This window comes from Anarrhichthys ocellatus, unplaced genomic scaffold, assembly GCF_004355925.1.
Source record: "Anarrhichthys ocellatus isolate YVR2014 unplaced genomic scaffold, GSC_Weel_1.0 scaffold8, whole genome shotgun sequence".
Classification (NCBI taxonomy): domain Eukaryota; kingdom Metazoa; phylum Chordata; class Actinopteri; order Perciformes; family Anarhichadidae; genus Anarrhichthys; species Anarrhichthys ocellatus.
Genome location: NW_022280038.1, coordinates 2,412,974 through 2,428,005, shown reverse-complemented (window position 1 = coordinate 2,428,005; position 15,032 = coordinate 2,412,974). Strand labels below are relative to the sequence as shown.

At 43.8% G+C, this 15,032-nt stretch overlaps 1 protein-coding gene across 4 annotated transcripts in view; it reads left to right on the top strand.

The window, feature by feature from the left end:
• The window catches only part of myo5aa (myosin VAa), a 43,350-nt gene that overhangs the window by 22,598 nt on the left and 5,720 nt on the right, over positions 1-15,032 (top strand). Inside the window, exons 15-35 of one of the 4 annotated variants that reach the window (XM_031848278.1) lie at positions 2,246-2,401; positions 2,856-2,953; positions 3,062-3,148; positions 3,355-3,463; positions 3,681-3,892; positions 4,103-4,259; positions 4,577-4,816; positions 4,919-5,167; positions 5,799-5,892; positions 5,989-6,134; positions 6,290-6,403; positions 6,568-6,702; positions 7,084-7,140; positions 7,251-7,478; positions 7,977-7,985; positions 9,452-9,552; positions 11,296-11,376; positions 12,896-13,094; positions 14,190-14,283; positions 14,394-14,543; positions 14,836-14,990. In XM_031848278.1, coding sequence (XP_031704138.1) covers positions 2,246-2,401; positions 2,856-2,953; positions 3,062-3,148; positions 3,355-3,463; positions 3,681-3,892; positions 4,103-4,259; positions 4,577-4,816; positions 4,919-5,167; positions 5,799-5,892; positions 5,989-6,134; positions 6,290-6,403; positions 6,568-6,702; positions 7,084-7,140; positions 7,251-7,478; positions 7,977-7,985; positions 9,452-9,552; positions 11,296-11,376; positions 12,896-13,094; positions 14,190-14,283; positions 14,394-14,543; positions 14,836-14,990 — 2,871 coding nt within the window. Of the gene's footprint in view, positions 1-1,194; positions 1,198-2,245; positions 2,402-2,855; positions 2,954-3,061; positions 3,149-3,354; positions 3,464-3,680; positions 3,893-4,102; positions 4,260-4,576; positions 4,817-4,918; positions 5,168-5,798; positions 5,893-5,988; positions 6,135-6,289; positions 6,404-6,567; positions 6,703-7,083; positions 7,141-7,250; positions 7,479-7,976; positions 7,986-9,451; positions 9,553-11,295; positions 11,377-12,895; positions 13,095-14,189; positions 14,284-14,393; positions 14,544-14,835; positions 14,991-15,032 lie in introns of all 4 variants that reach the window. The other 3 variants (XM_031848274.1, XM_031848275.1, XM_031848277.1) reach the window with 3 other exon arrangements.

Sequence of the window (15,032 nt, the reverse complement as noted above, 5' to 3'; positions counted from 1 at the left end):
TGTGTGTGTGCGAGAATGCACATTTTTTCCAGCTAGCTGACTGTTGGCTCATACCATGAGGAGCTGTAAAATGTCACTTAAACTGGTCAACAATTAGCAGCTAACTGTTTTCATTGCATCAGCGTCTGTCTTTTGTGATCGCCCTTTAGATGAACAGAGAAATTCTCGGGTGATGTGTTTTGTAAAATCCTGCTGTTGATAGCCCTTCAACTGTCAAGACAGTTAAAGGAAATTCTGGTTCATTACAACGTGGGTCTTATTTGCATGGTCTTGGCCATTGTCTTTTTCAGTATTGATAAAATGGGACTCGCCAAAGTCATTTCTGAGATCTGGTAACAGGGAGACATTGCTACAAAGAACTGGGGCAAAACATGTGCAGTCAGACGATCATACAGGCTGTAAACAAGCTAACAATTTAGCCAAATTATCAAAACCACCTCAATTATCTAAACCCGAAGTAAGCACACCTGGAAATGTTGCTAATAGTCCTTCATTGCACAGTAAACATTCTGTGTGTGCTCACCAGTACAGTGAGTCCATGTTGAATCGTCTTTGTTTTCTCTACTAAATAAAGTCGGCTAATTTGGGGGTTTGTTTAAAACCTGCAATTGTCTCAACATCACACACGTGTCCTGCCACAGTGGACTTATTTTTTAGCCGTGTCACTTAAATACCAGATCTTAGCAATTGGCCCGAAACTCTGTAAAGAAAATCCAGGTTGCATAAAACAGGAACTTCCATTCCAGTGTAGCAGTTAAGTACTTTCAAAGAGTACCCGCATGGCTCAAAACTGCATCGGGGTCTCGCATTCATGCAGACGAATGCTTTCAAGTCTAATCAATACAGTGCATTCGAGAAAATGCCTGATGCAGAGATTTCCCATGATGCATTGCATTGAGCTTAGAGCTCAGTGGAAAATGCATCCCACAGTGTTTGGTAAATAAATCATCATCCCACCATGTCTCTTCAATCCATTTCAACCTCATCATTAGCGGCCTGCTTTTAGCTACTTCTCGGTTTGGATCATAGATGTGTACTCTAGTTTCTGATGGGGTTAAAAATGATATTTGAACTTGAGCTTGTGGGTTTCCTTTCTTTTTAATGTCATTGTGTTTCTTTTGTCACTGTGTCTCCATGTGTTGTCCATGTATGTTTGGTTCTGTCCTCATCATGACAACCCTTCCCTGCCAGCAGAAGGTAAACACAGGCGTTCTTACAACGCTGGTCCGCCTGTAGCTCTTCCTTTAGCTCCTTTTTCCCCCCCCCTCTTTTATCTTTCCTCCTTCCCTGTCTCACTCGGTCACTGATGTATCATCACTCTAACAGCGCTGATGAGATTTAAGTTATGCGTTTGTGTCTTTTGTTTGCTGCATGGGGGAGCACTGGAGGCACTCTGAGAGGAGAAAAGAGGGCTGGACATAAAAACAAAGGATGGAGGATATTTTTATGTTTTCAGAGCAGAGTCTTTGTGGCCGTGGCTGTCCAGATTATCCTGCTTAATGACGCTGGTGCAGAGGAGCAGCATGGCAGCGCTCTGAGCTCAGCAGGAGGAGCTGAAGCTGCACATAACACAGCATCCTCCTCATATAACCTCAGTGTTATATGGGACATGACTGATGCGTTTGTGTGTATCATACATGATTTATGGCATAACACCATGGCAAGATAACGCCGTGCAGTCATATATGGCCACTGCATACTTTCATATATGACTAAACTTAACCTTTCCTTTGTTTGTATTGGATTTTTAAAACATTGTAACAACTCTCTGACTGGGAATACGTTTAACAAACGCTAATCAAACAAATCAATCTACTCACTCATCCGGCAGAGTTGCTGCTGTCTTTGTGTGAAAATGTTGAGATGAATTAACTCTCATGTCAAACCATCTCCGCAGTTGATTACTAGACTAGATAACTTGATTGCTTTTTAAATTTAAAAATGAAGTCCTCAACATCGTGGTTATCGACACTCGAGTGAATTTATGAAGGCTTGTGGCAAATGAAGGCTGTCATTATGCTTTGTAAGGCTTAATGCAATAGGTAAAGAGAAATGCATACGCATGCCAGGAACTGTAAAACGAGGCTCTTAGAAACATTCATCGCTCATAAATATGTTTCGTAGTTTCACTGAAGCTTAACAGTACATCCAGAGCGAAATGCTTTCAGTAAATCAATATTCCCCTGCAGTGTGTAATGCTGCCATCAGCTGCTCTGTTTGACTGTAAGCGGGCTGCTTTCCACAGTTTCACCTGCTGGTGGAGCTGTTTCACGACGGGGAGAAAGCCACCAGCCCCACTAGTCAGGTCTCCGGCACCGGAGGCCGGACCCGCCTCAGCATCAAACCTGACAAGGGCCGTGAAAAGAGCAGCAAGGAGCACAAGAAGACCGTTGGCTGCCAGGTTGAGATCTCTTTTCAGTGTTTTTGTTCTGTGGACTGATGCAGTTAGATAGATAGATACTTTATTCATCCCCAGGGGGAAATTTGTAACACTTTGTACACTGTACTCAGTGTATGTGTTTACACAGGTGCTCGGTCCGATCTAACTGGACAGAGTGAGATCAGATCCCATTGAATATATATAGTTGCTCTGTTTACCCACATGTCTTTTCTTATCCAAATTCATTGTCAAGCGTTTGTTTTTATTGCTGCCAGTTGTGAATTGCAGCTACATCAAAATGAGGAAAGAATGACTTCTCCGTTGGTTTGAAGGGATATCAATTATTTCTTAATCTGCTCTGATTGTTTTTAGATCAATTATATTGCAGAAAACAACAGCATGTGTTTGTAATGATGATTATCCAAAGCTGCATTTTACACTTGAAAATGATGGTGATGATTGTCTTCTCTTGTAGTTTCGTAACTCGCTGCAAATGCTGATGGGTACTTTGAACGCAACAACCCCGCACTATGTACGCTGCATCAAACCCAATGACTTCAAGCTGGCCTTCACGTGCGTCTTCCTCTTCTTTATTTATGAATTGTTGTATCTAGAGCCGCCATCTTAGCTCAAGTGTAATTTATAGAAGCCATATTTACTGTCGTCATTTGATGTCGGCAGGTTTGATCCTAAACGTGCGGTGCAGCAGCTCAGAGCCTGCGGTGTCCTGGAAACCATCCGCATCTCTGCTGCAGGTTTCCCATCCAGGTACTGATGCATCCCAGCAACACTGCTACTGCTACAATTTTACAACTTGAGTATTTTTCTTTACAGAAAGCCAAACAGCAAAGCAAACCTGGTTCCCTCTTTGCAAATTGACTTTGCTGAAAGAATGTACTTGATTGAACAAACAGCAAATGAATCAAATGTTTACGTCGTGGCTAACTTTTTTTTTTTATGTGTGTGTGTCTCAGATGGACGTACCAGGAGTTCTTCAGCCGTTACAGAGTGCTGATGAAGCAGAAGGACGTGTTAGCTGACAAGAAGTTGACCTGCAGAAATGTTCTGGAGCAACTGGTGCAGGTCAGGCTGTCTGGGTTTTTACCTTCCGTTTATTCTTAACAAGGAAAAATAATATGATTTGCATTATTTACGGCACCTATAACTTTTCATTTCCAAGTCCTTTGTTCTGCTCCTTTACCCTTCTAAGAAAACACCGTTCTCACAGAGTAAATCCGTCCCTTCTTTGGTCGGTCTAATCACCGTCTTACTCCTGATCTCTGCTCCTGTCTTCCTTCAGGACCAGGACAAATACCAGTTTGGTAAGACCAAGATCTTCTTCAGGGCCGGCCAGGTTGCCTACCTGGAGAAGTTGAGGGCGGAGAAGTTGCGTGCTGCCTGCATTCGCATCCAGAAAACCATTCGCTGCTGGCTGGAGCGCAAGAAGTATCTACGCAAGCGCAGCTCTGCCATCACCATCCAGAGGTTCACCAGAGGATACCAGGCTCGCTGGTGAGTCAGCTGAACTCCCTTCAGCCTTTAAAACAGAACAATCGCATGCGAACACATTTGATTCCTTCTTACGGATTGTTTTAAAAGACAATGCTGGGTAAAACTATTTGTTTTGATTATTGCAGTTAAATTAGTCGCAGGATGAAATACATGAGGTTTAAAGTTGTGTTCAAGGGTTAGTTGAGACCTGTTTATCTCTGGTCTCCTCAGCCTGGCCAAGTTCATGCGTCGCACGCAGGCGGCCACCGTTATCCAGAAGTACCAGCGGATGTGCGTGGAGAGGAAACGCTACAGACAGAAGCAGGCTGCCGCTCTGGTCATGCAGACGATCCTCAGAGCGTACATGGCCCGGCAGAAGTACCAGGCGGTAAGACACGCGTCGCAAAATGCTGCAAAATGAATTCAACCTCACCGATTATTAAATCCTAAGATCCAGCTTTCTCACAAGAACAATTCAACTAAACATTTCTTATACTTTGTTATACTAGTTCAGTTATTGTCCTACTTACTCACTCACTTCTACAAAGTACTGTAACAAGTAAATCACACCCGTTGCAAGTGTGACTATTACGGAACAGGAATCGGTAAAATCAGAAAAAAAAGATATTTTACTGTACGTAATTATACCCACATGGGCTCTTACTCTTTCTGCTTCTCCTTTGCTGTTTCTGTTTCCGTCTGAAGTTACGGCGAGAGCACAAGGCGGTGATCATCCAGAAGCGCGTCCGCGGCTGGCTGGCTCGGTGCTGGTACAAGCGCTGCCTCGTCTCCATCGTCTACCTGCAGTGCTGCTTCCGCAGGATGAAGGCCAGGCGCGAGCTGAAGAAGCTGAAGATCGAGGCTCGCTCAGTGCAACACCTCAAGAAGCTCAACAAAGGCATGGAGAACAAGATCATGCAGCTGCAGAGGAAAATCGACGAGCAGGTGACGGATTTCCCCCATTTTTTTTTTGTCTTCATGTATTGATTTATTTTGTCATGCGGGTGTTTGACTTGCCTGTTTTTATGATCCGTCCCATGCCTCCAGAACAAAGACAAGCGGTTGGTCAACGAGAAGCTAGTCAGTCTGGAGACCACCTACACAGCAGAGAGCGAGCGGATGCGTGGCGATCTGAGCCGGCTGCGCGGGGTGGAGGAGGACGCCAAGAACAAAGGCAACCAAGTGTCCTCGCTGCTGGAGGAACTGGAGAAGCTGAGGAAGGAGCTGACTTCCACACAGAAGGAGAAGAAGACCATCGAGGACTGGGCGCAAACCTACAGGAACGAAATGGAGAAAGTAAGACGGGATCCACATCTGTACCTGCAGACCTGTAGTGGTCCAGGTCCTCCATCTCGTAGACCTGTAGATGCGTTTTTCTCAATTTTCTAGATTTCAAGGGAAATTCACTTTTTGCTTATATACCCTCCTTAAAACCTCCTCTGTCTTCTCTCCTCCACTTAGTTTCCAGCTTTTAGTGAGACTGTCGCGGTCAAAAGTCCTATATCACAAACATTATTTTTTTGCTTAAATAAGCATATTGGCACCAGAGGAAAAACGTTTTTCCCCAATTTAGGAGCCAAATCGAACCAGTGTGAAATGGGCACATGGTGGGGTCAGAGGGCACAGTTGCCCCGGGGCAGGTGAGCACAGGAGATGGAGTAGTGTGCTAGTGAGGTAGCTACTGAACTCTGTGTGTGTGTGTGTGTGTGCATGTGTGCGTGCGTGCGTGCGTGCTCTGTGTTTTTTCTTTCTTCTGCTGTGTTTCTGTCTGGTATTTTGTCTTCAAATAACCCGGGGAGCATCTTTTAAGAGTTAGGAGTTACAGTAATGTGTTGGATGTGGAAAATAAATGGATCAGTCACACAATATGTTGGTTAAGGATCATTTGTTAATGTGTGTGTGTGTGTGTGTGTGTGTGTGTGTGTAGATGGTCTCGGAGCTGAAGGAGCAGAATGGCTTGCTGAAGAAAGAGAAGGACGACTTGAACAGGTCGATTCAGGAACAGAGTCAGCAGATGACAGGTATGAAAACGCCACCGCCTAAATCATCCATCTAGTCATACAGAAAGGCGTGAATGTCTCCTAAACCATACAGTGTGTTTCTTCATGACCCTTCAGAGAAAATGGCCCGTGCCATATTAGAGGAGACTCAGCAGCTGAAGACCGATCTGAACGAGGAGCGATCTCGCTACCAGAATCTCCTGACAGAGCACCGCCGCCTCGAGGAGAAACACGACGACCTGAAGGAGGAGATGGTCTCCTCGGTGAGGAGCACATGCACACACCCAGTCAATACTTATGAGATGTTTAACTCGTATATGAACATCATTTGACATCAAATGGTTTGTGATAGACTCGAGTTCAGACTGTAAGTGTATCGTTTTCTAAATGAGAGGTTTATTTTCTCTCTCATCTGCAGAACGTCTCAAAGCCTGGCCACAGGAGAACAGATTCCACCCACAGCAGCAACGGATCAGAGTACACGTACAACTCAGAGTACGCCGAATTGGAAGAAGGTTCCCGTGCCGCCGAAGTAAGATCGTTGGCATCAAGTACACATTTAATAAGAGGGAACATCCAGAGATATGCTTTCTACTGTTAGTTGCTGATGTTAAAGTTGCCTTTTCATTTAAACGCCGCCATTCAGATACATTTCACGGGGCATGTGCTCTGTCCTCACATGTCCTTGTCCTGCAGGATGTGACTCGAGGAATCGACACCTCGCTGACCCTCAAGCTGCAGAAACGTTTAACAGGACTGGAGCAAGACAACCAGTCGCTGCGCAACGAACTGGAAAACAAGGAGGACCAGTTCCAGCGGGCTAGAGCCAGGGTACCGACAACCACACTGGGCTCTGAAATACATCACATTATCAATATGTATAATATCAACAAAAGATATAACACTTATATCACACCTAGTTATAAGCCTCTTTTAAGTGTGTTAACATTAAAGGATTGTAAACCTACAGTAAATGCTTGTATAGTACCGAATAAAAGCTAAAATATACATACGTAAGCATTTAATAACCCAGTGTAAGAACAAATAAGTACTTTTTTTTACACTTTTTATGACGCCTTGATATAATAAGAGGCTTTTTCATGCTCATGTACATAATTTAAAGGTCTCATTTGGTAATACATAGGGTATTACACAGGCCCTGTTCTTATTCTGTCTTGTGTCAATACAGACTTTGTCTTTGTCTTGTTTCAGGATGACGTTGAGTTTAAAAAGGCTCGTGGGGCAGAGCTGGAATACGAGTCCCTTAAGGTAAGCCAGACATCTTCTTTTATTAGTGTTTCCGTAGCTCCAGAAAGCCTCATGTGCCACTAGTTGTCATAACTCTGACCCCCCGACACTGAATTTTTTTCTCTTCTCAGCGTCAGGAGCTGGATTCGGAGAACAAGAAACTGAAACATGATCTAGTGGAGATTAGGCAAAGCCTGCTGGGTAAAGCAGCTACTGGTGCTGGGGCCCCGGGCTCCCCAGCTTACAAGGTGGTCTTGGAGCAGCTCAACGCCTCCTGCGAGGAACTGGAGGTCCGTAAAGAGGAGGTGCTGATCCTGCGCTCCCAGCTGGTCAGCCAGAAGGAAGCCATGCACCACAAGGTAGAAGAACATTTAACTGTCTCTGTTGTCTCTGTCCTCAAAGAGGGAAAGTTCATCCATCACCACTGCTCAACTGGAAATGATCCAAAGATCTAGTACATGGTTAATAATCATCCTCATGTAATTTAACATGTAGGCTCTGTGGTCACATGGTGCTGTTGTTTGTTCACAAAATGAAGCTAGATTTTGGTGGATGTCTCCTGCTTGATTGCATCCACCTTCTCACATTTGTGTGTTGTGTTTTCACCGGTGTGTTTCTCCGTTTGTCTATTTGTTAGCACAATGTCCCAAAACACGACTAACGGTTCAGGCCAAGTCTCTAATGGCCTAAAGATGACTTGAACATTACTTGATTGACATTTAAACTCTAGTTAGTTGGTGATTTAGGTCAAATCCCGTTATTATTTACACTGTATGTCGATATTGTTTTCACTGCACCGTCAGTGTGTCTAACTCTCCTGTCTCCACCTTCTCTCCTCCATCCATGCTTTCCCACAGGATGAGAAGGTACAGTTTAAAAACTGCATCATGCATGAGTACTTCACACTTTATTCAAAGTGGGTGTTGCATGTAAAACCTCCGTAGGTAAGAAATCTGATCCAGAAATCAATTTTATATTTCATCTCAGTGATAGCCATCAGCAGCACCGCTCTGTGCTGCTCTTACCACCGCTGCTAGGAAAGATGTTAAAGTAACTTAAAGTTTACACATAGATACTTAAAACAGCTGTATGGTGGTTGTTCAATGGTGGAGGTTTCTTACTTTGCACTAGCAGCTGCTCAAATATGGCTTCTTCTAGTGGGTTTCATAGAGAGTTTAGTGAAAGAAAAGGTTTCATAAAGGTCAACTATAAACTTCAGTACCTAAAGATTAAGTGTGAGGGTGCATGTTCCCTCCAAAGTATGACAACTATTTGCACTGGAACCATAAAATAGGTGACCAAATTATTGTCAAACGAGAAACCCAAAAGTGAAGCTGTAACAAAAAGTCACAGAGGAAACACAAGATCAGTATTCTTACTTTAAGAGGCTTTACACACACACAGACACACACACACACTGTCCCCTCCAGGCTGGAGTTTGATTATCTCATCTGTCAAGTCCTTTGTCTGTGTGAATGAATGCAGTTATGGACCGTTTGTTTCACTAAAAGTCACTAAGAGTTCTGCTCATCAGCAGCTTTTACAGCAGCCATTTTGCATTCGTTCTTGTGAACACTGTCTGTGATACGCTCACAACCCGCGGATGGATGTCACTACAAAACTAAAAACCCTCTGCAAGTAGAATTTGAAATGGCAGCCTGTACATTTCTGTTCATACCAAGGCAGCACAGACAAGGGGGCTCACTTCACAGTGCTGAGCAGTGGTGACTACTTGTGTCTGTACTTATTAATCGTATGTTTTGAATTATTCATGTTGCTGTTGACTCACTACAGAAATAAACTCTGTGACCGTTTGTCTGCTGCATTATACTGCAGCTACATAGAAGCACAGATATGCTGGTTCCCATGCTTAATGCTAACAAATTAGCCTTGTCATTGTCATTTTGATCCCAAGTGACCTTAACCCCTCGTTACTTATCAGCTGATGCTCAGCACCTCTTGTCTCTTGAAAGCTTGAAAAAAACAAAAGCCCCCGCTGTGAAGTGACGTTCCCTGTAGATAGACGGCTGACGCTGAGGCGTCACTTGATGGCTTGTCACTGTTTCATCCCGAGGCTCCTACTGGATGATGGTTGTCAGAGTGAAAGGACAGTCATAGCCAGCAGCTATAGCTATGCTGGCAGGGAGTCAACAGCGCACATGCTGCATTCATGAAACCCATCGGTCCGCTCGTCTTCATTCATACACCTACACTGTATGAAACTGGTTCACGGTGCTGCGTAGCTAGGCGGTTGTAGCAGCCAGGTGGCTCTGTTAAATGTGGTGTAAGTCTTTCTCATTTATCCCCGTTTCCTTTATTTACCTTTCTGTAGGAGACCATGACCGAGCCTTCGGTCTATGTCGAGGATGTGTCCAAACTGAAGGACGCTGATGAACTCAAGCAAGCGTACATGGGCCTCAAAGACACCAACAGGTACTTTGGTCCAGCCAGTTCTCCTCCAGGTCTCCACATTCATCAATGTTGAATTCACCCTAAGCAACCGAGCCCAACATTTGTATCTCGCTGAGCTCTCGCTCCATTCTTGATATCAGCGTGAAATATGTGCAAGAAATGTGTGTTTGTGAACACTGCCTTGTCCTGTGCAGATCTCCTAGGTTCATGCGTAAGCCGTTGGAAGTCAGTGACCTCCTGAGTAGGCTGAGGTAACCAATGAGACGTGGCCTACGCATCATGGAACAGAGCATGCATGGCCACGCTGATGCCAAACCTGAGTTGAAAATGTTACTGAAGCAGAAACAGCTGACTCTACGTTGTAGTGCTGATGTAAAGCTTGCGTAGCTTTGCGCGGCGTTTTCTGGCCCTAACTGCATGTCGAATAATGCAGCAGCTCTAGTTACAGCTAAAGGTCTTACTCGTGCTCTAACAGACTGTGTTTACCAGTGTTCAAGGAATGTGTGCTTGGCTTTTGGAGTCAAGTTTTAGGATTCATAGGTCTGCATGGGATTCAATGAATCGGCATGTACAAGAGTAGAGTCTTAAACTGAAGGTAGTTTCTGTTTGAGCGCAAAACAAAGATATTTTGAAAAGCTCCGGTCTGTTTTTGGAGATGCTGCAGAACTCTTATGTTCACAGTGCAGTGTTTACAAAATATGCGGCATGAAAGCATGGACATGTCTGAGCTAAAAAAGGTGTATATAAGTAACCTTCAGTTGTAGTTTAACCTTTATTAACACATAGATTTACAACACAACTTCCTCCTACACTGACTCTTCAGCAGTGATCGGTTGGATGCCGCTGTGTGGAAGCCTCCTGTCTCAGCGTTATGGAATGAGTTTGGCATAAATCCTGCATGAAAGCCCACTTGTTTTCTTTGTTTGTCGAAGCAGAGATGCACAGCACACTTTCAATGAATTGGATGTCGATGCGACAACATTACTATACTTATAGAATACACTTAAAGTTACAGTGTTGAGGGAAACTCTTCACATTGTTACTTAACAGTTGCCTAAACCTCTGCGCTGTGCATCACTGCCTTCATACCTTTTTCTTCCATGTTGCTCCCTTTGTTGCCTTCTTTGTTCACACTGACATACGAGTGTACAGTGGAGAGTATTTAATACACAGTAGGCTACATTTAGACAATCAAGGACTTCACCACTGTTGCAATCAGCAGCGCCTTAAAACCTGAATCTGTGGGTATCTCAGTGTTGGACGTAATTCAGATTACAGATAGATTAACATCACAGTCCAAATCCTGATGGCATAGAAAGTTTCCGCTTTTAGTTTGGTGGTTAAATCATATAAATTAAAGCTACTAAGAGGAGCTTTTGTTTTGTTTTGATTTTGGTGGTGCTTGTGGATTAAAGTGGTAGAATCTCCGAGTCCCTTTTAGAAAACCTCTCATTTGAACGCAGCAGGGTACGACAGTCGCCCCCTCCTGGCTGGAGGAGGAGCCGCTGCTTTCATTACAAGTTCCTCGTAGTAACTCTAAAAGGTAGATGGACACAGGTTATTTTTCTCCACAGTCACATTCAGTAACTCCACATAATCTTGCATCATATTGGACAGTGTTTTTACATGCAGACATCTCAGATAAGGAGAAGAAGACGTGTTACTGTTGTCTTGCACATCTCTTTCCCCAACCACACCATCCCGCATTTTTATTTTTTGTTATTGTGTTGTTCGTGTTCCTTTTGTGTTCTGTTTGTCGGTCAGATCTGCCGCTCCAGACTTCCATAAGCTGAATGAGGACGGAGAGCTGTGGCTGGTTAATCAGGGCTTAAAGGAAACCATCAGGTGGAACTGTGTTTTTTAACACAAGTGTCATTTCTTTTTAGCATGATACGTTTGCCTTTTCACTGGAAAGAATGTGTGCTGCTGTTCTTCTTCATTCACATCTTCTCTCGCTCTCACGCGTTATCAACCGTTTGAATTTATTCACAGGACATGTAGTAGTTGTTGGTATTCAGGAGTCCTCCAGACTAATAGGAACAGCTTCTCTAAGCCTACTTTATGTTTCATGCATTTGGCCCCAGACCTCATTAGAGGGGCCCTACGAGGGTAGTTTTAGTGTTGTGTTACAGAGTTAGCATATCATGTATTCTACCTGGGTGCTATCGATATTTTTGGCACAACCGAAGATTTGCCCAGTTGATTTGGTCACACTCTCTTCTGACAGGGTTGGGTGCTCTATAACAGTTATATAGAGATTCTCCACAGATGTTTCTTAATGGGTAGTCATTTATTTAAGGTTTTGGTTAGATTTTCGCATTTTATTTATAACTAAGTGCTTCACAATTTGTCTTCATTCTGCCACTAACCTTGTTTTACTCACTTATAATGACAGTCTGTAAAATATCTCAGCTTCTTGTAAAATATTAACTTTAATATTCACTGCCGAGCTCGCTTGGTTTTTTTGCATTGTAAAATGCTTTTGTGCTGCCAGATGGATTAGATTTGTTTTTTTACTAACGTCTTATGTATAAGTAGTTGAAACACAGCGAGAAAACAAGCCTTGTTTCTGACGTTTAACACGATTCCTAAGAATTGTTCACAAACGCATTACTTTCTGCAAAGCTTATTCCTTTCCTTGCTAATATCTTTTTTTAAATTACACATGGGGAGAAGAACCTGGGAATCTTTCTGAGCATGAAGACAACCTTTTACATGTTAGCAGTAGTAATAGGGGAAAGTCTCACTGGATGTTAGTTCACTTATTGCCATATAACTTGTATAACTGAGTTTGAAGTTACCAAACTAGAATGAAGAGATCCATAAACAGTTTGGGAAGCAGATCGTAAACCCTCTGAAGCAACAAACTTCATCAGCTCGACCTTGCCAAGCCTGACCTCTGTCCACAGAGTAGACACGGTTCAATGTTTAAAGAAAGTGAATCTTAATGAGTCAGCAGATTTAAAGTGTGTTCACAGAGGCTGGACTCTGGGCTGCTGGTATTGTCTGCACAGCATGCTGCTGTCCTGCGTCACCACACTGTGGTGAAAAGCTTGTTCTCTGACTGTTGTTTGTTCTTTTACTTACACTACAATACTGATTTATTTTTCCTCTCCTTCTTCCATGGATGCCCTTTCTCTTGTTATTCTCCAACTTTTCTTCTATCCCACTCCATCTTCCTGTCTTCCCTCACTTCCTTTCACCTGCCACATACCTCTTCCTTTTCCCTCCTCCCTCCATCTTCTATCTACCCTCCTTCCTTGTTTCATCTTTGGCACACCTATCTTATTATTCGTATTCTTCTTCTTCTTCTTCTTCTTCTTCTTCTTCTTTCCCCCCTCTGGTCTCATCTCCTCCCCCTCAGGCTACTGGAGCACCAGCTGCAGACTCAGCGGAGAGGTTACGATAACGAGGTGGAGTCGTTGCGCGGCGAGCTGCACAATGTCAAGGAGGAGAACAACCGTCAGCAGCAGCTCTTGGCCCAAAACCTGCAGCTGCCTCCAGAGGCCCGAATCGAAGCCAGTCTGCAACACGAGATCACCCGGCTCACCAACGAGAACCTGGTACGCTGCAGCACACACACAAAGACGCATACATGTTGAGGAAGAGGAGTAACTTCAACCTCAGTAAATGTAAAGTTCTTATCGCAAAGAGTCTCAGCACACTGAAACACAAAACAGCGAGACTCCACATCTACAAATACACAGAATCCCGTACATACAGGTAACAATGTGTTATACAAGATTACGGTTAAGATATAAAACCGTTAACAATTAAGACATTTATATGACATAAATATGGAGTCTGTGGAATGACCATATCATGATGGGTTTTATGCCTAAATTTGTAAACATTTTTTTCTCCGACTGAACATGACTTTTATATTCAAATAGTCAAAACGTTTTTCAATAGCTAGCAACATCGACATTTAAAGTTACAATATACATGCTCCCCATAATAGATCCATAACCAACAATTCAAAAAAACATTCGGAAACATTACATATGATCTTTGCTACATTTGAGCCCCGTTCTTGCACACTGCAAAGCGTGGCAGGAACGTGTTTGGATTGGTCGTTTCATCTCCACTTGGGCCACGCATACAAAACCTGAAACAGTGTCACACACACACACACACACACACACACACACTCATTTGTGTGGATGGTATCACCTGACAGGAACTCCTGGCTGAAGACCCCACAGCATCCCGAGAGGCTCGAGTCACCATTTTACGACGGATGGTTGTATGTAGAGTGTGCATGCGTGTGTGTTTGCACGTGTCAGAACTAACTGAGGTTTGTGTGTTTTGAATGAAGCAGCGCTGAATGTCGCTCTAACTCTCCACAGCGGCGTCTTCTAACTCACAGCGGAGCAGCTCTTCACCTTTTTTCTTGTTTCTAACAGTCAGCGAGTCCTTCAGCTTCTCTTCCTCTGAAAGAGCAATCAGCACAGCAGCTCTCATGTTGCCCCCTCACCCCTCCTCTCTGTTTCTTTGTTTGTTTGTTTCCAAGATGGGAGTAAATGCAAAGCCTGATGTACAGAAGTGTTGGAGTGTGAAGCTGAGAAGTCGGAGGCTTGCCGTTTGTCCTCACTATTGTCTTTTCTTTCTCTTTTTATCCGTCTCTCTCCATCACTCCAACCCTCGGCCGGTTTCAGGATCTAATGGAGCAGTTGGAGAAGCAGGACCGAACCATCCGCAAGCTGAAGAAGCAGCTGAAGGTTTACTCCAAGAGGATCGGAGAGATGGGGGGTACTTTACAAATTATGGATCAGCAAAGACTTGAGAGTCTGTACATATTATGTGTTTGGGTGCTACAGGACAGGATATCGTCTGACTGTCATGTCTTGTGTGTCTGCCAGCGGGTCAAGCCGAGGGACAGACGTCTCCAGGACAGATGGTGGACGAGCCGATACACCCCGTCAACATTCCTCGCAGGGAGAAAGATTTCCAAGGGATGCTGGAGTACAAGAAGGAGGATGAGCTCAAACTGGTCAAGAACCTCATCCTGGGTAAGAACTAAGTATGAAGAGCAAGAAACAACAGGTGGAAAATTAGATGAAAGATAGTCATCAAAAATCTATCAACTTTAAAGAGGTTATTTAAGGACAAACCACTTAGCCTAACATGGACTTTATAATGCCCCATTCATGTTCAAAATAAATGCCCCATTCACAGTTTCTACCGTCTGAACTCTAGAAACCATCTTGTACAAAATGAAGCTTTGTATTGACTGCAGAAACGTCTCCTAATGTTCTCCTCAGTCCATCGCTGAACTCTGAATTGCTCCTCTTGTCTCTCCAGAGCTGAAGCCTCGTGGTGTGGCTGTGAATCTGATCCCAGGTCTGCCGGCCTACATCCTGTTCATGTGTCTGAGACATGCAGACTACAACAACGACGACCAGAAGGTCCGCACCCTGCTCACCTCAACCATCAACAGTATTAAGAAGATCCTAAAGGTTTGTGTTTTATTAGGACTTTGGGGGCGACCTGTAGAAAGT